The 22271-nt window shown below is 38.7% G+C and overlaps 1 protein-coding gene across 9 annotated transcripts in view; it reads right to left on the bottom strand.

Moving 5' to 3' along the window:
* Positions 1-22271, bottom strand: part of CADPS (calcium dependent secretion activator) — a 459922-nt gene that overhangs the window by 348731 nt on the left and 88920 nt on the right. For all 9 annotated transcript variants that reach the window (XM_072785555.1, XM_072785556.1, XM_072785557.1 and 6 more), the window contains exon 2: positions 8012-8125. In XM_072785555.1, the coding sequence (XP_072641656.1) occupies positions 8012-8125 (114 nt within the window). The remainder of the gene's footprint in view (positions 1-8011; positions 8126-22271) is intronic.

Here is a 22271-nt window from a genome sequence, read left to right as displayed (position 1 = left end):
AGGAATTTATTCCAGTATGGAGTAAGGATAGACTTCTTGGAGGAAAACTCCTTTAGGATAGGTAAATTATGGGTAGGTAAAAAAGAGAGTGAAAGAGTATTTCAGAGAGAAGGAACAATATGTGTAAAGACCCAGAGTGTCGAGGAAATAGAGAGCCATTGTAGCTGTGGCAGTGAGGGGTCGGGTAACGGCAGGAAGACCAATGGCAGGAAGGAGCCAGGTAGTGGAAGGTATAGGAGGCCACATTAAGGATATTGGCCTTCGTTTGAAGGGCAGTGGGAAACAACTGAAGGTTTTAAGCAGGGACATGGCATGATCAAGTTTAGATTCTCTGGCTTTAATGTGGAAAACCAACCTGAAGGGGACTAGGAGAATAGACAGGAGGCCAGGTGGGGGGCACTTTCAGGAGCACAGATGTGTGATGGTGGCAGTGGGGATGCAAAGGGATTAATTCTTTGTTGTCAGTTCTAATGAACATCAATGACTTAGAGCATTTGATCAACAAAGCAGCCATACTCTCATCTCATCTGTCCATACCAATGTCCCACAAACCTGGAACAGGCCTCCATTATAAGCTCTTAGCCCCATCTTCTTTTCCCCCAAAACCCCTCTGTCGCTATTTGTCTCTGTGACTGGTTAATATCTGAGCTCCAGCTAGACTAGAAGTCCCAGGAAGGCAGAAGTTGCAGCTGTTTTTTCCCCATTCCTTTTTTCTGAGTGCCTAAGACAGTGCCTGGAAAATAGTTGGTGCTGTGTTGAAGGAGTGAATAAACAACATGAACAATGTAGATGTCTCAAAGTAGAGACCCTATTAAGATTATACCTGAATGGGAATAAGAAGGTGAATGTAAAAATAAGCAAGCACAATATATCAGTCTCTTAAAACAATGGACTGAGGCTGGATTTTCCAAGGGACATGACAACAGGGATAAGAAATGAGGATGCTGGCACATTGCTCCCAGCTGGCATCCATAACTGACTGGGTGACCTCTGGATCCTGCACACATCATCTGCTTCACATAGTCCCTTCTTTTGTCTAAAGTAGCTACTCAATATTTATTCAACCACTAGTGAATGACCTTAGACAAGTCACTTCACTTCAAGAAACCTCACTCTCCTTTGCTGTCACATGAGGTTAATTCAGCCAGCCTTCTTTGACAAGGATCAAACTGAAAGTCCTTTGAAAAGCAGAGAGCTTCATCTGTCCAGAGATAAGTTATGACTGCCAGGTCCCAGAATGAAAGGAGATGAGCGGAATGTCAAGAGCATGAGGAAGGAGGCCAGAGACTGAGGAGACAACAAAGATGAAGTGCCAAACAGGAGGCAAGGCAGCCATGGGGAGAGAAAGTGGCAGCAGAAAACTAATTTTCCAGGCACATCATCTGTCTTGGCTTTTCAGTCTGTCAGAAGGGAAGAGTCAGAAGGATCTAGGCTAGCCTCGCTCTGTAGTGAATACTGCCCCTGAGTGCTGATGTGCTTGGGTATCTCTAAAACCACCCTTGAAACTGATTTGTAGTGGGGAGCTATAGCTGGTGTTTCTGTTTCCTGTTTTGTTTTTTGGTGGCTATTGCAAGAGATTTCAACCCCAGGCACAGTTCTATGCGGCACATCCATAAATCCTTCCTGCTCCTCTGCCAACTTCCCAGACAGGTCATAATGGGAGATGGAAGATAAACAAATAAATACAGAATGGTGAAGGGCAGTCAATTCAGTGACTAGACCTCATCCATCAGTCTTTCCCTCCATTGCCAGAACCAGGCAATTTCAAGGTTGTCTCAGGAACACACACGCACATCAGTACTTAATGACTGTACAAGGTATGGGGTATAATTGGCCCAGCTCCCACTTTCAAATCCTTTCCTGCTCTACAAAAGCATGTTATTCCAACATAAATAAGAAAAATACCTAGATGTTAGAGTAAATAAGGTTTAAAAACACCACAGCAACTTGGTTGGTACTAATAAATGGACTCAGGTACTGAGAAGAGTAGACCATGGTATCAGATGATTTAGGGTTCACATCCCGACTACCAGTTGCTTCCTTTGTCACCTGAACAAGTTACTTAACCTTTCTGGGCTTTCACTGCCCCATATTTCAAATGGGAATCTTAATTACTCTCTCATGTAGGATTTGGATGAGGAGTCACTGAAATAATGCATATCAGTTGGTGAGCATGGTGTCTGTAATGGTGCCTGTTATATTCACTATATAATGTAATAAAAATTAGCTGTTATTTTAAAATAGAATATCATGCAGCCATGAAAAAAGATATTTTTTCATTAGCATCAAAAGGTGTCCTGATACACTGTCAAAGCAGATGATTTCAATGGTAGAGGTAAGGTCAACTTGGGGGATAGGAGCATGGATTGAGAACAGTATGGGTAATAAAACTGATGAGAATATGTAATAAGTGTGACTTTCACAGAGGTAGGAAAGAATGTGAAACCCACTGTTCTAAATGAAACAAGTGGGTTACTAATATTTGGTAGTTATCTTCCTGATAGTCTTAATTTGGAAATCAAATAGCTATTTTTATGTGTAGAGACACATTAAAGATACCTGAAAAGATACATACCACTATTTAAGAGTGGTTGTCTAGGATGATGGGATTACAGGTGGTTTTCTAATCATGTGCTTTTGATTTTTTTTGGTATCATCTATTTTTATAACTTCTATATTATGTATTTATAATTTTTATATTATGTTTTACTTCATAATCACTTAAAACACCTCTCCCTACGTGAAAAAATTACAAATTTTACTTTCACTGAGGCAAAGAGCATGTTATTTTCTAAAATAAAATGCACCTTTGGATCTGAAAGATACCTTTCACCAAAAATAAAAGATCCCAGGGTAAACTTCAGAAGCAGATCTGGGACTGGGACTTGGGGTAGCTGGTGGTAGGTTAGCACCTTATTTCCTCTTCCTATACCCTGAGCCTCAGCCTCAGCCTTGTACATCCACTACCCCATGTCCAGGCCCAGAAACTAGGAAGTGGATCAATTTTATCAACTTTCTCCTACTATTTCTATGCAGCAAATGTGTAGTAATCACCATTCCCCCACCCAAACTTAGTATATTTCTTTTTTTTTTAAAGATTTTACTTAAAAAAAAATAAGGATTTTACTTATTCATTCATGAGACACACACACACACACACACACACAGAGGCAGAGACACAGGCAGAGGGAGAAGCAGGCTCCATGCAGGGAGCCCGATGTGGGACTCGATCCCAGGTCTCCAGGATTACATCCTGGGGCTAAACCTCTAAGCCACCAGGGCTGCCCTAAACTTAGTATATTTCTGATGGCACTTTCCAGGTGCCAGATTTAGGGAGAGGTGGTGTGTGTGGGGAGTGTGTATGTGAATTTATCCTGACAACAATTACGCAGTAAGGTCCTACTACAGATAGAGTAATTGAGGCTTAGCCTCAGCTGAGGTCCCACAGTCAATGTGCAGTAGAACTAGAATTCAATCCCATGTCTTTCAGACACAAAACATCCTCCTAATCAGTCTTACCTCTTCTACCTCCTTCCTTGCTCTACCTTCCCTATGAGAACAAATAACTTTAAAATGGGTAGTGACTCTTCTAGGGATACATCTGTCTTAAGGCCACTGAGGACTTACGGTGGTTTTGTCTATTGGAAAATATTTAGCTTCATTTCAGAAAAGTACCCAGATATGAACTAACTTCTACTTTTCTTAGATTTTTTTAAAAGGTCAATCAGAATCACTGAATACTGTTTGTCATCCAGTGTAGAGGACACCTGCAGTTTATGCCTACCAGTGGTCCTTCCCTTACCGATAGCAGTGCCTCAGCCCCAGAATGTCTTTGCCACTCTACCCAGTCTCAGTGGGCCTGTCAGTCATGGGAGTATGTCCTTTCTTAGCCATGTGGTAGGTTGTAACCTGAGGTTGGCCAGTCAGACTTCCCTCTGTGGGGATCAGATTCAGAGTTGGATGGTGCAAGAATGGAAGGGGTTGGAGGAAAGTCATACCAATGATGGGGTGTCCATTATATCCTGCCTCCTGGTCTCCTGGCGTTAAGCTGCTGGGTTTCTTTCTTTTCTGTAGCTTGGTTATTTCCTCTGATAACTTTTATTGCTATTGTTGTGCTGTTATTATTTTATAATAATAATAATAATAATTATTATTATTATTATTATTATTGGGGCTTAATTTAGCCAGTCAATCAGTTTTTGTAGCTAGCAACTATAAAATTCTGTCTTACACAGCAAAGTTAGTTTGAAAGAAACCAAGCAGGCCTTTGTTAGAGATTGGCTAAGAACAAAATAAAACAAAACAAATTCAATCAGAGTAGTTTCACTGACTAAAGCCCAGAGAGGGATTCTAAAATGGTATGTGTATACCTTCTGCCTTGTTCCACATCCCCATTTCCCACTAAATCCCCATGTTTCCTTCAAGATAGGTTCTGAGTAAGAGAGGATTTGTAATTTGTAACTTTTCTATCTTACCTCTTTTCTCCGATGCCAGGACCAGCACCCAAAGGAACCAAAACGAAGCAGGGACATAGGGAGTGAGGGTGAGAATGTAGGATGGGAAGGCTTATGTTTTAAACATTTGTCTTAAAAACACTGAGAGTTAGGGAAGATGTAGGGGCCATGGAGAAATGGGTGAACTCTCTGATGTTTCAGGACCACAGCTGCAGGACCAGGAGTCACCAGGTCAGATCTCCCAGATCTCAGAGTACCCACTTCAGTGCCCAGCCCTCAAAGCCAGGATGGAAGAGATTAAAGGATTAATCTGTTGCTCTGCTTGATCGGCTTTGACAATTGAGGCCACTAGGAAAGGATAAAATAAACTTTCACGATCTCAAAAGCCAGAGAGAACACTGGTCTCCTGTTACCCTGGTCCAAGTTAGGTCCCAGGCCCAAGATGCTTGATGCTCATGCTGGCCAATGGGGTTCAGACTGGACTGAATGGGCACAGATGGATAAAGAACAGTCTACCCATTCTTTTTATCTAAAATTTTTTTCTTTACTATTCTAATGTATTGAAAAACCATTACTGCTTTGGCAAAACAAGGCTAATGCCTGCAACAACTTTTTCTAGTATAGTCATCTCAGAACTTTTTGAGGAAAGGTTGGTTTTTTAAAAAAATATCATTACCATTGGCAAAATGAGATGGGAAAGTGTGGTATAGTGGGACAGAATGCATATGTGTGTGTATGTGAGAGAGACATGCAGACAGAGATTGAACACATATTTAGAAGGATATCTATTGGTTTTGCCTGTCAAGCATACATTCCCCCCTCTAGTAAAAAGCACCCTCATTTCTCAACAAGAAATCACTGCACTTTCACTATAGATGGTTCCTGTGTGGTTGAGCCTGTTCACAGCCTCCAGAGGTGGTATCTGTCATAGTACTCATCCCCGGGTCTAGTTCACCCTCCATCCATTGTGAGTGGCTCCAGAAAGGACATATGACCCATGTCAGCCCAAGTCACCTAGGGCCTTTTGTTGGGACTCTAAGGAAAGAGGTATTCTTCTTCCTCCTGTGATTGCTAAGCTGATAGTGCATGACCTGAAACTGCCAGGATCCTCCACATGCGGAGAACCAGCCCAAGAATAAAGCCAACACAGGGAAGAACAAAGCCAAAGTGTGGGGAGAAAGATATCCATCCTGCTGGCATCTTTGGAGTCTCTGCATCCAGCCACAGTTGAAACCAGGTCTATTCCTGGCCTTTTAAGTTGCTTGAGTGAATAAATCTCATTTTTGGCTTAAGCCAGTTTGACCTAGGTGTCTGTCACTTGTAATCCAAAGAATCTTGACCAAGATAGATACTGACAAGGAAGCCACTAGATCCTGGAATAGGGTGAAGAAAGAAACCCTACCTCCTCTACTGCCCAAAAGTGAAGGGAGAGGGAAAAAGGGAGGAGTAATGAACTTGGAGCTCTCTCAAGGAAACTGTTAATCTTGATCCCTTAATTGGGGACCTTTGCTTTAGAAGATTAGATTTCCCAGAAAAGGCATCCCAAGACTCTCTAAAGTTTACTAATGAATACAGTAAATAATCAATACCCCACATTATTTCCTGTTACTCATGTGTTAATATTACCTACTCCATTTCACAATGCCTGTATTTTTACCAAACTAAAAAGAAGCTCTTTCAAATAAACTAGCCGCTACAGAAAAAAAATATATCAGGACCACTATAGATATAACGGTAATTTCCAGAGACTCATTAGCACATTGATGACTATTAATTTTCAAAGTTAATTAATAGATAGAAATGGCACTTTCTTCTAATTTATGTCATTAGTCAAATGAGCTTTCTAATTAAGATTTGCAATCTACGAATTTACAAACTGGTGAATAACTCTAAACATGGAGAATTATTGGTGAGGGTCTGCCTGTCTGAACTGGATTTCTAAACTTGAAAAAGGGAGGAGAATTAATTTCATTCCCTGGCAGTTTCTCAACAAAATCTTCTGTTAAACATATTCAGGTTATTCACTGCCATACCATCATCATGGTTCTGAATCTCATTTCCACATTCTGTTAAATTCAAATAAAATATTGCATCACATCTGATAAAGAAGTTTGATACTTATTGACAATAATTAATGCTATTTGTAAAACGGGAAAAAAGCATAAATTTGACAAACATAAAAATGAACCAAACTTCTAAAACAAATCCAAACAGAAACTTCATTGAGGAAATGTGTAAAATGAGTCTGCAGCAGGACCCAGCAAACACCACAGAAACAAAGACTGTTTACTATTAAACACTAATTAGGAAACCAATCAATAGCATTTGCACAAGATCTAATTGCAGTCTTCCTCTACACTCTGTGAAACGAGCCAAGTGCTTCAGAGATTGGGAAGGAGAATTTTACTGAATCAATCAACTAACATTTTTTAAGCATCTATCGAGGACTGGAGTGCCCAATACGTGGAAGGATGCATGTGTTTGGAGTCTCAGTGAAGCAGGAACACCAATCTTTTTGTTTGGAAATAATTTGCTACCCAATAATTAAAAACAGAAAGGAAAGAAGGAAGAAAATCAATAAAGTTATCCTATGGGGAAAAAAATCAGTTTGTTGGATTCCCTTACACTTATTTTAGTTTATTGTTATCACTTTGAGTTGCATATGGCAGGATGCCATGAGTTTTTCAACACAGAGGGATTGGTTTCTAGTGGATTTAATCTAGCTTTGACAATGGATGTCATTTGGAGCACAGGATTCCAAATAAAGAGAATATCTGGTTCACATGAAAAAAGATTAGTGCATAGTAAAATATCTTTTAATGACATATAGTAACTTTAAAAAAAATATGCACATCATGTAAACATGGCCCAAAGGAACGTATGGCACATCTGCCTCATTAATAATGTATAAACAATACCTAATGTGCACATTATGGAAGAATAAGTATAAAATTTAAATATACTATCAGAATTCCAAAATCACTTAACTGATAAATAAACCCCTGAGGTCTAGAGGTAAAAATTCACTTGTGATGTATATTCAGGATATTTTAACAGAAAGAAAAAGGAAGCTAGTGAAGGTACCATCTTAGGAGATGTTAACATCCTTTACAAAGGGTGTAGTTGGTAGGGAAGATCTCCCAATTCAGTTCAAGTCTTAGTTTGTAGCATTTTAACAGCTGTGTGACTTTGAGGAATGGGCCTAACTTCTCTGACCCTCAGTTGCTTTACTCATAAATGAGAATAATATCAGCACCTAACTCATGAGACTATTACACAGATGAAACAAGAAATTATACATAAAGCAGGCAATGCGCTAAGTGCTTTGCATATAATTTCTTGTTTAGTTGGTTAGCAAGTGGCTTTGATTTGTTTTTTTTTTTTTCCTAAACATAATGCTGCTATTTCTTAAAATTATAACCAGTCATCAACACTTTTGCCCTGGGGGGAATGGTCCTGTAAGAGGTCAAGGCTACTGTTCCCACTGAACAGTAGTCTGGAAATTCTGGGCTTCAGACTTGAGCAGTCTTGACATTCTTCTGCATGGTGAGTCTTACCTCGTAGTAACTCTGGACAGCATTCATGAAGGCTTCATCAGCCACGATCTGGGTTTCCCCATTGAGGAAAGCCTGAAACCGGTCCTTGACTGTCTGCAGCTGTTGTTTGCTGATCTGTAAGGAACAGAGGAAGAGGGAACAGTGAGGACTTCTTCAACAAGGATTGTGATTGTGTGGAAGATGCCAGAACTGTTGGTGTGCTAGAGCTATCTTGTACAGGCGCTTCGGAGCTGACTGTTAAATTTGCTGGAATTTTGTGAGGTGGTTATTTATTAAAAGAGAGTATAAATTATAGTTAAATAAATTATATTGAAAACAAAAGTAACACATCCTCAAAATTCATTGCTTCCCAATTATTTTAACATTACCTGTGCTTTTGAAGTTACTAGCATCTATTGTATTTGTATGGTAGGAAGCGATATATAATGGGTGCTACCATATACCTCTTTCCAACTCCACATTTGGTGACAGCCTATTGGAAGCCAGGCTAGAAATATTTATACCATGGAAATTGGCACATGCTACAAGTCAAGTGTTTTTGTTTGTTTTTGTTTTTTATTCTGTGAGACATGGTTGTTTAACACACCATTACAGGCCCTTCAGGTGGCCTGAAATATCCTGCTTTACAAAGCTCTAGTCATCAAAACAGTATTAGCATAAAAACAGACACCTAAAACCAAACCTGTGATATATAGGCAATGAAAATTGACAAGGGCACCAAGATACTCAATGGGAAAAGGACAGAATACTCAATACATGATATTAGAAAAACTGGATATTCACATACAAGGGAATGAAATTGGACTCTATCTTATATCACTCACAAAAATTCACTTAAGTGCATTAAAGACTTAAATATAAGACCTCAAACTGTAAAACTGTTAGAGGAAAACATAGGGGGAAAACTCCTTGGCATGGGTCTTGGCAATGAATTGTTGGGTATGACATCAAAAGCTCAAGCAACAACAGTAAAAATCAAGAAGTGGGAGTGCATCAAGCTAATAATCTACTGCACAGCAAAAGAAACAACAAGCAATTTATGGAATGGGAGAAAGTATTTGTCAACCATTTATGGGTAAGGGGTTAATATACAAAATATATAAGGAATTCATTTAATACCAAAAAAATATCCAATGAAAAAAGAGAAGAGGACTTGATTAGACATTTTTCCAAAGAAGTTATACAGATTGCCAATAGGTAAAATGAAAGGATACTCAACATCATTTATCAGGGAAATGCAAATCAAATCCACAATGAGATATCACCTCATATCTGTTATTTTTTTAAGATTTTACTTATTTATTCATGAGAGACACAGAGACACAGGCAGAGGCAGAAGCAGAAGCTCCGTGTGGGGAGCCTGATGTGGGACTTGATCCCAGGACCCTGGGATCCTGACCTGATCCTGACCAGGCAGATGCTCAACCACTGAGGCACCCAGGAATCCCTCAATTCATACTTGTTTGATGGTTATCATAAAAAACAAATAAGAGATAACAAATGCTAGCGAGTCTATAGGAAAAATGGAACCCTTGTTCCATACTCTTGGTGAGAATGTAAATTGATGTAGCCACTCTGGAAAAATGTATGGAGTTTCCTCAAAACATTAAAAATGGAAGTACTATATGATCCAGCAATTCCACTTTGGGGTATATATCTCAGGGAAAGGGAGAGGCTACATGAAAGAAATAGCAACACCCCTACATTCAGTGCAGCATTATTCCCAAGAGCTGAGACATGGAAACAACCTAAGAGATCATCAATGAATGAGTGGATAAAGAAAATGTCACAAACACACACATACACACACATACACAATGATTATTCAGCCATTAAAAAAAAAAAAGAAATCTTGCCATTTGTAACAACATGGATGGACCTAAAAGGTATTATGCTAAATGAAGTAAGTTAGAAAAAGACAAATACTCTATGTTCTCACTTGTATGTGGATTCTAGAAAATGTTGAATTTGCAGAAATAGAGAGTAGAATGGTAGTTGCCAAGAAAGGCCTAAGGGATGGGGGAAATGGGGTGATGTTGACCAAACCATACAACCTCCAACTCTAAGGTGTAAGTCATGAGGATCTAGTATATGGCATGGTGACTATAATTAACAGTACTGTATAATAATACACTTGAAAGTTATTAAGAGAGTAGATTCCACAGCCCTTTATGCTTATTACTTGTTACTTATGATTAAATTTGTTAGATGATATGTCTCTCTTGTTATTTGTTCATGGATGTTTCCCCAGAGCCAAGTTAGTGCTTTGCATGAGACAGGCACTCCACAAGTGCTTGTTTAAAAAAAATGAATGCAGTGTATGAAAGAGAAATTATTTTTGAATATCTTTTAATCAGTTCTAATTTATATAAAAAGAAAGTCAGCTAAGAACTTTGCTGTTTTTATTATTATTTTTAAAAAGATATATTTTATCAACTGATCATGGGATGCTGTGTCTCAGAACCACTATTGTAGAAGAAAGAGTAAGAAGATAATTCCAGTCTCAGTTCTATCAACCATTGTGTCATCTTGGAAAAGCCACTTACATTCTCTGAATTGGCCAGAGTTTTAAAAACCCTTCTGGAATAGGGCTGGGTTTAAATAAATAAATGTGGTATCATCCTTAGGCTTCTCACTTGGAAAATGGTGATAATTCTAATTTCTGCCTTGGCATACTCATAGCTATTTGATAACATAATATGAGTTCTTTTTAAAAATTATGAGTTTCTATATACATTTAAAGTCCTTTCATCATTAGAATCAATACAAGTCTTGCCAGGAGAAAATAATGGTTAGACCTATACCAGACTGAAGGCTGGCTTGAATTTTGACTTCATTGGGAAATGAAGTAGGGTTTTGAGAATGTACAGAGATGGGAAGTGGGTGCTTTAGCTAACTAACTGTGTAACTCTGGGAAAAGCAGGACTACTGAAGTCAGGGGCAGATATAAAAGAGGCAGATTTTTACCAGATTGATATTTGTCACATTCTAGAGCACCACTGTTCAAGGTTAGCCACATGTATAATTTCACATTTTCTGGAAGTCACATTTTAAAAAGCAAAAAGAAACAGGTGAAATAAATATTAATGTACTTTGTTGAAGCCAATATGTCAAAAATATTATTTCAACAGATAATTATATAAATGATTAATGAGATATTTTACATTCTTTCTTTGTACTATATTTTTGAAGTCTGATGTTATTTTACACCCACAGTATATCTCAATTCAGAATCACCACACTGACAGTGTCCAAAAGCCACATGTGGCTGGTGGATACTGCATTGGACAGCCAGGCCTAGAGATTGGAATGAACTTATTACTAAGCCATGTAGGCTTTCCTGGTCTGATCCAGTGGTACTAGTATTGTTGGACCTGTACAGAAAAATCATAGTTATTTGTGTGCATTTGAAAACGTTTCAACTGAGTTATAAGGTACCAGTTGTTTTTCTCATAAAAATGACACCATAACATAAATTTCTTTTAAGCAGGCCAGCCTTAACTGCCTAAGTCACAAATCCTCACAAGATAGCACCAACCAAGGAACCTCACAGAATTTATATTCAGAATTCCTTCCAACATTGGGTCAATACCAGCTCTGCATGACTATGGGAGTGGGATGGGGTGAGGTAATGGAGCAGGAGAGGAAGTGGCCACCAACACACCTTGCTTTTGCTTTAAATCTCAAGTAATTGAAATAAAAGTAAGTACACACCATGTGAATGTTGAGAATTGATTGTTGACCCAAGCCAAATCTATTATCACTCTAACCTTTGTTAAATAAGCAGAGTGCTCAGTTCTTCAGGAAACATTTACAGAGCATCTGCTACCTGCCTAGCCCTACCCACCACCCTGAGGTTTCAGTGGTCAACAAAACAACTCAGCCTCTGATCTCAAGGCCAGGGGAAGGCAACGGGAAGTCCAGAAAAATAAGGGATTGTCCTCAGGGGCCTTGTAGTCTAGATGAAAAGGAAAAAAACACATTCTTATAAAATGCTTAAAAGGAGAAGGCCTGGATGGCTCAGCGGTTTAGCACCGCCTTCAGCCCAGGGCGTGATCCTGGAGACCCAGGATCGAGTCCTAAGCTGGGCTCCCTGCCATGGAGCCTGCTTCTCCCTCTGCCTGTGTCTCTGCCTCTCTCTGCATCTCTCTGTGTCTGCCATGGATAAATAAATAAAATCTTTAAAAAAGAGAGAGAGAAGGCCTTCAGAAACATTAATGTCAGTTAAATTTGGAGAACAAGGATCATGAAACCCCACAGTCCCTCTTTCCATTTCCCTGGATACCTCAAGCTCCCAGTAGGAGAGTCAGGGGCACAGATTCCAGAGGCAGAGCTATGCTTATGTCCGGATTTTGATGCCTACCAGTCCGTGTTCACTATTTTTCTCACCCCTAACTAAACAAACAAAACATTTATTTAGTCACCTCACTCACTGTGTCTCACTGGGCAAATGACTAAACTCTCTACACTTCAGTTTTTCATTTGTAAAACAGGGCCAATGCTGACCTCATAGGATTGTTGTGAAAATTAACTGGAGACAAGTGAAATATTCACTGCAGAACCTGGCACAATGTGAATGATTGTAAACAGTAGCTGCTGTGATGATTAATCCTCAGCTTTGAGGCTTTACACATTACTGTTCCCTTGAGAAAGCATGCCTGCAAGAAAATTCCAGATGTGTCTTCAAAATCTAGCTCACATGCTCCTTCCCAGACTTTGGGTTGAGTTGGCTATTTCCTCAGTATTTTGTTCACAGTCCTAAGGGTACATGTGTCATACTGCCAAGTAGAAGTTTATTTAGATGCCAGTGCTCAGAGGCAGGGTCAGGAGTCAGGAATTGAGAACATAGCCTTGGGGTCAAAGAGACGTGGGTTCAAATCCTGATGATAATACTCATTTCCAAGGGTAACCTTGGGCAAACTAACTTCCCCAAGCCTTGGTTCTTCACTTATAAAATAGAGATTTTATGGCCTACTCCCAAGGTTGCTGGAAAGATAAAAAAAAAAAAAGATGGGAAGATGAACATGCTAGGGATCTTAGCAGGCTGCCGGGAGCAAAAGAAGAGTCAGATGGTACAAGGCAGACCATAAACTAAATGGCCTTGAGGCCCTGCATGATGTAACCTCTATCTGCTACTATCTTTGTTTTGTCTGACTCTGCTCTCCACTTACTCCGCTCCAGCCACATTGGCCTCTGTTCTCTTAAGTGTGCCCCAATGCTTCTTCCCTGAGAGCCTTTGCACATGCCATTCCCCCTGCCTGGGATGCTCTTCCCCTGGTTGCCACCTACTCACCCTTAGGGCTCAGCATGCCTAGCATCTCATAGGAAAGTCTTCCCTGACCACTCTATCTACAGTAGTGATCGCCAAAGCTAATGTCTATCATGCTGCCTTGGACCTCATGAAATGCCCTTATAGCCATTATCACAGTCAGTATTTAACTTCTTGAAGATAAGTTTATTTAATTGAATTATAACATGCATATGGAAAAATAGATGTCATAAGCAGAGAGCCTGAGAAATCTTCACTTTGTGAAGCAATTCTCCCATCAAGATAAAGAACATTATCTGGACCTTTAGAAGCCCCTGCCCATCCCTCATTTCATTGCCCCTCTCCAAAAGTGACCACTAGCCTGACTTCTACCATCATAGATGAGTTTTCCCTGGTTTTGAACTTGATGTCAGTGCAGTCATGCGTTATGAGATCCTGCCATGTGGCTGGGGTATCAACAACTTGCTCATCCACATTGCTGGGTAGTATTCCATTGGCTGACTCTACTACTATTTATTGATTTTCCTGTTGATGGACATTTGGACCTTCTTTATTTTAAGATCATGCTAGCTTTTCATTCCCTATCTCCCCCTAAGAACACATGTTTCATGTGTACAAGAGCTGCATCTATGTTATTTATTGCTGTGCTTCTACTGCTTGGCACACAACGGGCTCTAATCAAATATTTGTTGAATGAAAGCACAAACTTTATCAAGTGTTTAATGTATACCAGGCACCATGTTAGGCTCTGGAGATATGAAATAACCAAGACACAATCTTAGCTTTCAGTTTTCTTACACGGTAGTCAGGGATCACATCTTTATCTTTGATTCCTTAACATCCTTTGGGTGACGATATGTCTGAATGAATATCTCTCTTAGGAGTTCACATAAATACCAGTCTCACAACCAATCTGTGGATTTATCTCTGGTTTAAAGTTAACTGACCTAGATAGGCCACTGCAGGTGACCTTGCAGGAACACACTGAAATAATTGACCCAGAGAAGCTGACAGGACAACTCTAAATAGACAAACAGCCTTCTATGGGCCACTTATAAACAGAACTCTCCTAAAATAGAAGTCCATCTCAAAGCATTCAATATGTATAGAAGCCACTTGTGCATCAGATCAGACTCAGAATTGAAGTAATGAGTTCCAAGAGCAGAAAACTTGAGGAACTCGTATGTTTTAAGGGCTGGTCTCTGGAGAGTCAATGCCAAAGTCAGAGCAAGCAGAGGCCAAATCTTGGCTTTAACACAAGTCTTTGGCCAAGTAGTTAACTTTTGTTTTCTTCTCTGCAAATAGGAGATCTACAAAATTTTGTGAGGACTGGGTGAGATCATGTATGGAAGGCAGATAGCATAGTACCTGGCATAGAGTATAGATTTGGTTAATAAAAATGATAAGTATTATTATGATATTATGATTTAGTTTTGCCTTTTTCCTTTCATTCATCTTTTATCTTCTTCAACACCGTATTCCCCTTTGTTTATTCAGTCTTTTGAAGTTTCTCTGATGTGGTATTCTTCATCCCCTCTTCTTGTTCCTACCATTTTAGAGGCTAAAAAGCCAAATACTCTTCTCCCATCTCCCTTCCAGCTGTATGCAGACATGCAACAGGGGCAGACAGCTACTCGGGGTCTTCTGGAAACCCTGTTTTTGAATAAAATCCTTATAAAAAGGAAACTGCTACCGATATAACCCTTTCCTTGGGCCAAAAGCATCATAGAGATGTTGGCCCTTATACCTTTGAGGAGTTAAGCATATGTTTGTAAACACCTATTTCTGCCTTTCTTATGATGCAAGAAAATATGTCATTTTTTTTTGTTCAAATCATAGTGTTTCCTTTTATTTGCCGCCAAAGGCTCTCCCAATAAGCTACCTTAGGCTTTCTCTAGGCATAAAAGTAAGCATTCTTACTAACTTGTGTATCACTTAGAGTGGCTCCTATCATAACGGCAACTATATTATAAAAGAGGGAGAAGCAATATTTACCCTAAAAATATGAATCTAAAATGGTAGCATCCTAAGCATAGGCAACAGGTAGTAGAAAATTGTTTTGGGGTGTAAGAAGATGTTCTAGTTACACCCATAACTAAAGTCATTTCTAATGTAAAAGGTCAGCTTTGTATATTACAATCTAATAGCATGAGCTATGCTTTTCCTTTCTTAAAAACTTGAAGTAGAGTTGACACACAGTGTTATTTTAGTTTCAAGTGTATAACATAGTGATTCAACAAGTCAGTATCTGATGCTGTGCTCATCTCAAGTGTAGCTACCATCTGTCACCATACAACACTATTAAAATACCATTGACTATACTCCCTATGTTGTATCTTTTATTCCCCTGACTTATTCCATAACTGGAACCCTGTATCTTTCACCAATTTTGCCCATAACCTCAACCCCCTCCCTCCTGGCAACCATCAGTCTAATCTGTTCTATTTATAGGTCTGTTCTGCCTTTTTTATTTGTTCATTTTTTTTCTGATTCCACATGTAAGTGAAATCATATGGTATTTGTCTTTCTCTGTGTGCTTTTTCTTCTTAAGAAAAAATTCATTATTTGGGGAAAAAGTAGTTTTTAAAATTCTACTTCATTATAGAAAGCTGATAGGAACATCAACTCAACAAGCACTTTAGAAACCTTAAGTTAGCCTAGAGAGGTGAGGGGAATGTTTATTTAATTTCCTTTTCTTTGAAGGTTACCAAAAGTTTTTATTGGTCCATTAACTTCATTAAAAAATAAGATAGCCTCTTCCTCCAACCAGATTAAAATACTGTCTGCCCTAAATGAAGTCTTGATTTTAAGAAATCTAGAAATTGTATCATCCTAACCAAATATTTACTTATTTACATAAAATTCTTCTCACCTTCTGTATTATGGACATTTGCATAATGCATTCTGGAAAAGGTGTTTCATGAAAGTTTCACTTATCTGGGTTGAGCAAAAAATGAAAAATCCATCTGAAAGCCTTCATCATGGGAAACTATCACTGAATAATTCTGAAGTGGAAGTTGAAGGGGCAAATGTGGGAGAAGTATAATAAGCCGTAACCTGGGAATTCTCTTTGCAACATGATTTCACCAGCTTCAGCCATTCAAATAATACTGTTTTCATATATCAACTGTACTATAATTTACTTTAAATTTTGCCTTGACTATATTGCAAGTCACTTCATTTTTTTAAAAATTGAAACTTATTCTAAGGAATAATATCTGTGAAATCATAGGCTTTATGGGCTAGCTATAGTTAAAATTGATAGGTACTATCACTTTGCATACATCTACCACATTTTAGGAAGTGCTTTTTTAGAAAAGAATTTAAAATCTACTATAAAAGTTCTTGCTCATTTAAAAAATATTTTTAGACGAGTAGTCACTGAATATCTTTAAGTTACTTACTACTTTTTAAAAACTAACTCAAATTTTTAAATCATTAAGTAATAGAGAGAACAACTAGCCATGTTACTCCTGAAGACCAATTTCAAAAGAAAAAACAGGCAGAGGATTCTATGACCTAAATGAAAGTGACCTTGCAGACAACATTAAACATTGGTTAAGCTTGGATTCTTTCAGAAAACAATTACTTAGCAGAAGGAAAAATTAAGAAAACAATCTAGAAGCTGAATCAGGCTATCAGTTGGATGGGAGACGAGATGAGAGGAGAGAAAGGATAGAGGTGGGAAAAGAACAGGAGCAAGAGATCCCTACACACACACCACGGAGCATCTGAAAAGTTGGATCACATGTCCTACCCTGAACAAAATACATGTAGTTTTTTTTTTTTTTTTAAATATGAATATACTCTTCCAGTTTGGAGGCACTCAGGCAATATTCACCTAGATTCTTCTGACAGGTGGTCAAATTCGGAGTTTTAGGCCTAACGTCCTCATTAAGGGGTGTTCTAGCGGGCACAGTTCTCAAATATTTTGGTTTCATGTCTCTTTACACTCTTAAATTTATTGAAGATTACAAACAGCTTCTGTTTATGCAAGTTACATCTATTGATATGTACTGTAATAGATATCAAAACTAGGAAGTTTAAAGTATGTATTATTCATTAAAAATAACAATAAATTCATTACATGTTAATCGAAATAACCAATTTCTATGAAAATAACTATATTTTCCAAAACAAATATTCGTGAAATGAAAGGTACCATTTCATAGTATTGCAAATCTCCTTCAGAGATTAATAGAAGGCCACTGGAATCTCCTGTTTTTGCATTCAATCTGTTGTGATATGCTGTTTTGGTGAAATATGTGAAAAGAATCTGGGCTCCCACAGATACGTTGCTGGAAAGGAAAAATATTTTAATAAATGTTCAGATAGATATGGGGAGTCTTCTTTGATATTATCCCAATGCTCAACCAGTGGTGTTTTTTTAAAGGTTAGTTGCAGTGTGAAATTGAAAACCATAGTAATGAATTTGTTGTACTCTATTACATTAAAATTCACTATTTTTTGAAAGAATCTTTTACTCATGCATGTTGGTTTAAATACCATACCTTGGTCATATGGAAAACACTAGTTCATTGAGTTATGCAAATATTTCAAATATTGACACATTATATTACATTATATTACATAATATGTAAAATATCATATTACTTAAAATCACCACTGATATGACAAAAAAAGTCCTTGAGTGTTGGAAAACTGTCCTGCTTATAGTGATGGATTGAAAGCTCAAATTTTATCATTGGCAAAAAATACTGTCAGCTGTTTTTCTTGAAGTAACAGGCTCCCTTCCTTCATTTTCCAGAAAACATCTGGGAAATGCCTAAGTTTGAATAACCTTCGTTTGTCTGTCAGTTGTTCTTTCAAGTAAAATTGATGTTCCATTTAAAAAAAATGAGTAGTTCGGTTTGGCAACTCAATAATGCAAGTCCCTTTCCACAAGACAACCCCTGCCTGCCCTTTGTTACACAAAAGTGCTTGATGTTTATTTACCATTTCCTTCTACAAAATATTAAAAGAATGTGTACCTTGCGTCAAAATTTAACACAGTTAATAATTTCTACAGCTTTATTATGAAGAATATTCAGTGATAGTTTTCAGTGAGCTCATTGCTATGAGGAAGACAATGACTAGTGTGGTCTGGCACCACTACCTTGGTTTGTGCCAAGACACCAGAAGTTATACTCACCACTACTTTTGTATCATTAGTGCAAATGTCAATACAGTTGGGGAAAAGGAAATAACATCTTAGTATTATTAAGAATATCACCCTACAGGTTTATGCAACACACTCTGAGAACCAGTATGAATCAGTGAACCAGTGAAGCTGACCAGCTATAAATGCTGCAAGGTCGTTGGCCAGGAGGAGAGTGGTATAGTCTGACCCTCTAGAGGAAGGTGCAGGACTTTGTGCACACCAAAGTATGGAACCCGGGTTTAATTCAAAGCTGGATGGGAAACCATGGAAGTATTTTATGCAAGGGAGTGACATGATTCGAAAGCGTGCAGGATCAGGGAACAGTAATGAGTTCTCAGGTTCACTGCAGAATCAGGATAATGTTTCATGCAAGCTGCGGCATCTGAAAAGAAGAGGGTTTTGAATAATGTCTAGAATCTCAATTGGCAGAGAGAGAATTGTCAGAACAAGAGGGAGTGGCAGGGCAAGTGAGAGAAGAGATGAGAAGGGCAATCTAGGATGGGAGTACAAAATAAGGAAAGATGAGAGACGAGAAAGTGTGGGGCCTCGTTGAGAGAACATAGGAAGAATTCTTTTTTGTCCATTTATAATTTAGATTCTGTTGACAAAATAAAAAGAAGACGAACAAGAAGAAGAAAGAAGATTAGAGGCTTCTCTCAGTATAAGCACTGAGCACGCACAACAGAGCTGTCCAAAAATAAAGTCACCACTACCTATTGCAAATGAAACAGCAGATAGTTCCATTTGACTGGAGCTCAGATTAAAAAGACCAGCACGGCATATGAAATCACGAAATCACTAAATACCATTCAGAGTCTTATGAGGTTTAATAGTGAGCTTATCAGTAGCAACTATTTCCAGAAAAAAAAGAATCTGAATGAGGTCTATGAATAGGTTATGGAAGATTTTCTAATGTAACACCTCCCAAACTGAAACTGGGAGCTTTGCCGAAGCTGGTTTAGAGAAGAGCCTTGCTCTGTCCATCAGGAATAGCCAGGCGAGGTATGATTGATCGGCAGTTCACTCTTCAGGCTGCTGGAATGTTTGGAAGGATGTGGAGACCTTAACTGCTCCTGACAATCTCCATTCATGATGCAGAATTGCAGAGAGAAAAAATGGGACAAAGTCAGAAGGTGCTCTGCAACTGGGAAATACTAAAAACACCAGTGTAAATCCTATGTAATGTAAATGATAGACTTTAATTAATAAAAATGTACCAGCAGAGGCTCATCACTTGGGACAAATGTACCACAGTCATGCAAGATGCGGGTAACAGGGGAGACTGTTGTGGGGAGGGAGTGCTGAGTATGTGGGAACTGTGTGCTTTCCACTCAATTTTTCTGTAAACCTAAAACTGCTTCAAAAAATATACTAATTCAACACATACACACACACACACATATACAGAGAGAGTCAGATTTTCTATAAAGGAACTCAAATATAGCAGCACACACAAAACACAGACCTAAGCCTGCACAAGGAAGAAGAGAAAATCCTGCTACTAACGCTTGTCCTGAAATTCAGAAGCAGAAAAGAATAAAAAGCCGTCAGTGTTTTTGAGTTCTAGCACCTCATGGTAATATAAACCAGCTGGGTAATGCAGAGGTTTCAGGGACCTTTACGCACCCATAAATGAGTTCTGGCTTATTAAAATGACACTTATCATTGACTCAATTCCCTCCTGTGAGATTTCGTGTTACTGATATTTTAAAGGCATTAGTGATTTCATTACCCCAATTGCATTTGACAGAGACATAGTTTCAGTTCCTTTTGGAAACAGCCAAGAGCGTGAACCTCAAGTTGAATCAGACTATCAAAAAACAAGCAGTGTTTATTTCATGCCTTGGTAAGCACGTAGGTAGACTCCATGGAATATTACTGAAGTATCTTTGAAGAAAATCCCTTTTTTGATGTCCTATAATATTCGTCTGCAATCAGAGAACAACATGTTTTTGTTATATGTAGAATAATGCCCCTGTAATTGGTTAATAATAATTCAATTTTCATTTTTCTGTAAGTCTTCATAATTCCACTTATGCCTTGATCTTTGGGGGCTATGAATGTTACTTAAAGGGCTTTCCTTTTTACCTTCTTTACTTGGCTAAACCTTACTTACTTGTCTATCAAAATGCTGCATAAGGCCCTCTCCTTCTGATGGCTTCCCCCAGTCTCCGAGCTAGACACCCTCTTCTCAGAATTCCTTCATCCCCTGCCTCTTGGCATTTATTATAAATATTAATGTAAAGCGTGGAGTCTTATGTCTGTTCTTCTCACCAGACTTCTAAAGAGAGGAACATTCTTCTTCTTCTTTTTTTAAGTAGGCTCTACAATGCAGTGCTCCAACTCATGACTCTGAGATCAAGACCTGAGCTGAGATCAAGAGTCAGACACTTAACCAACTGAACCATTGGGCACCCCAGAACCTTCTTTTTTATAAATCACTGGACCTTGGGTCTATAGCAGCCAAGAGAGTCAATAAATTTGGGGGCTCAGCCTTTGTCTCAGTAATGCCCATGAAGCTTGTAGAAACTCTTGATGCCAGCAGCCCCACTAATCCACTCACTCAGAATGTCTGGGAGTGGAGACTCAAGCACACACAAGTTTAGAAACTTCAGAACACCCCTGAGGCACAGCTGAAGTTGAGAGTCCATGCAAGAAATACTACTTCCTGAAAGAAGTATGGTGTATTTTTATACAGGATAAAAGGCATTTTCCTACTCTCTTGCACATGGATTGAATAGTCCTCAACCGTATGGGAAATAGAGAGTAGATTTTTCTATACAGTTCCAGAAGACTAAACTAGCATGAGATAGAAAGTACTGGAAAGCTGATGTAGGGGCAACAGAAGGACAGACTTTCTATTATTTGGAACTTTTGGAGAATGGATTAGGTTGCCCTTTGATGCAGAGATTCTTGTCATTGAGAGCATTTGGCTGTTTAGAAGGGATCGTTGTTGAACTAAGAGTTGGAGTATGTGGCTACCACAACCCCTTGCACACAGAGTTTATAGTACTTTATTCTACAGAGACATTTTCCAATCTTAAAAAATGTATAATCGGCAGAGATGGGAAGCAGTTAATTGTAATGATAAGTAAACCTCTGGCTTTAAATTTCCTCTCAGGAAAGCTGCCAGTGATGTGCTAGTAAAGCTCTAACAACCAGGTCTCTGTGGGGCAGGGAGAAGAACCCTGATTTGTAGCATTTGATGGTTTCCATGATGTAAATATTTCTACCGTGATGGATCTTAGGCCACAATATGATATGACCTGGCTCAAAACTTTCCAAAATTGTAACATTTGGTCTTGAAAACTAGTTCAAGCACATGACTGCAAAGTTGTCCTCTTTTCCCACTTCCATGTTTCTCCTCATTTCTCCCATCCCTCTTTATCTTTTATCACTATATAATTTACAACTGGGAAGAATTTAAGTTGAAACTCCATGAAAGGGACCCCTGGGTGGCGCAGTGGTTTAGCGCCTGCCTTTGGCCCAGGGTGCGATCCTGGAGACCCGGATCGAATCCCACGTCGGGCTCCTAGTGCATGGAGCCTGCTTCCCCCTCTGCCTATGTCTCTGCCTCTCTCTCTCTCTGTGTGACTATCATAAATAAAAATTAAAAAAAAAAAAAAGAAACTCCATGAAAATTCATTTCACTTCTTTAAAATCCAGAGTTCTTATTTGAATTAAGCAACTGGGAAATACTCATTCAGGGACAAACAGTCTAAACGCAGAACTTTAGTACTTATCTGCAATGTTTTACCTCCCAGCTCCCACTCCAATTTTAATATTAAACTCAAGTAAAAGGTCATCTCCTTCAGGAAACTGTCCCTGAA

The sequence above is a fragment of the Canis lupus genome, chromosome 19 (assembly GCF_048164855.1).
Source record: "Canis lupus baileyi chromosome 19, mCanLup2.hap1, whole genome shotgun sequence".
Classification (NCBI taxonomy): Eukaryota; Metazoa; Chordata; class Mammalia; order Carnivora; family Canidae; genus Canis; species Canis lupus.
The sequence above is the reverse complement of the archived record's forward strand: the minus strand, read 5'-3'. Positions and strand labels throughout refer to the sequence as shown.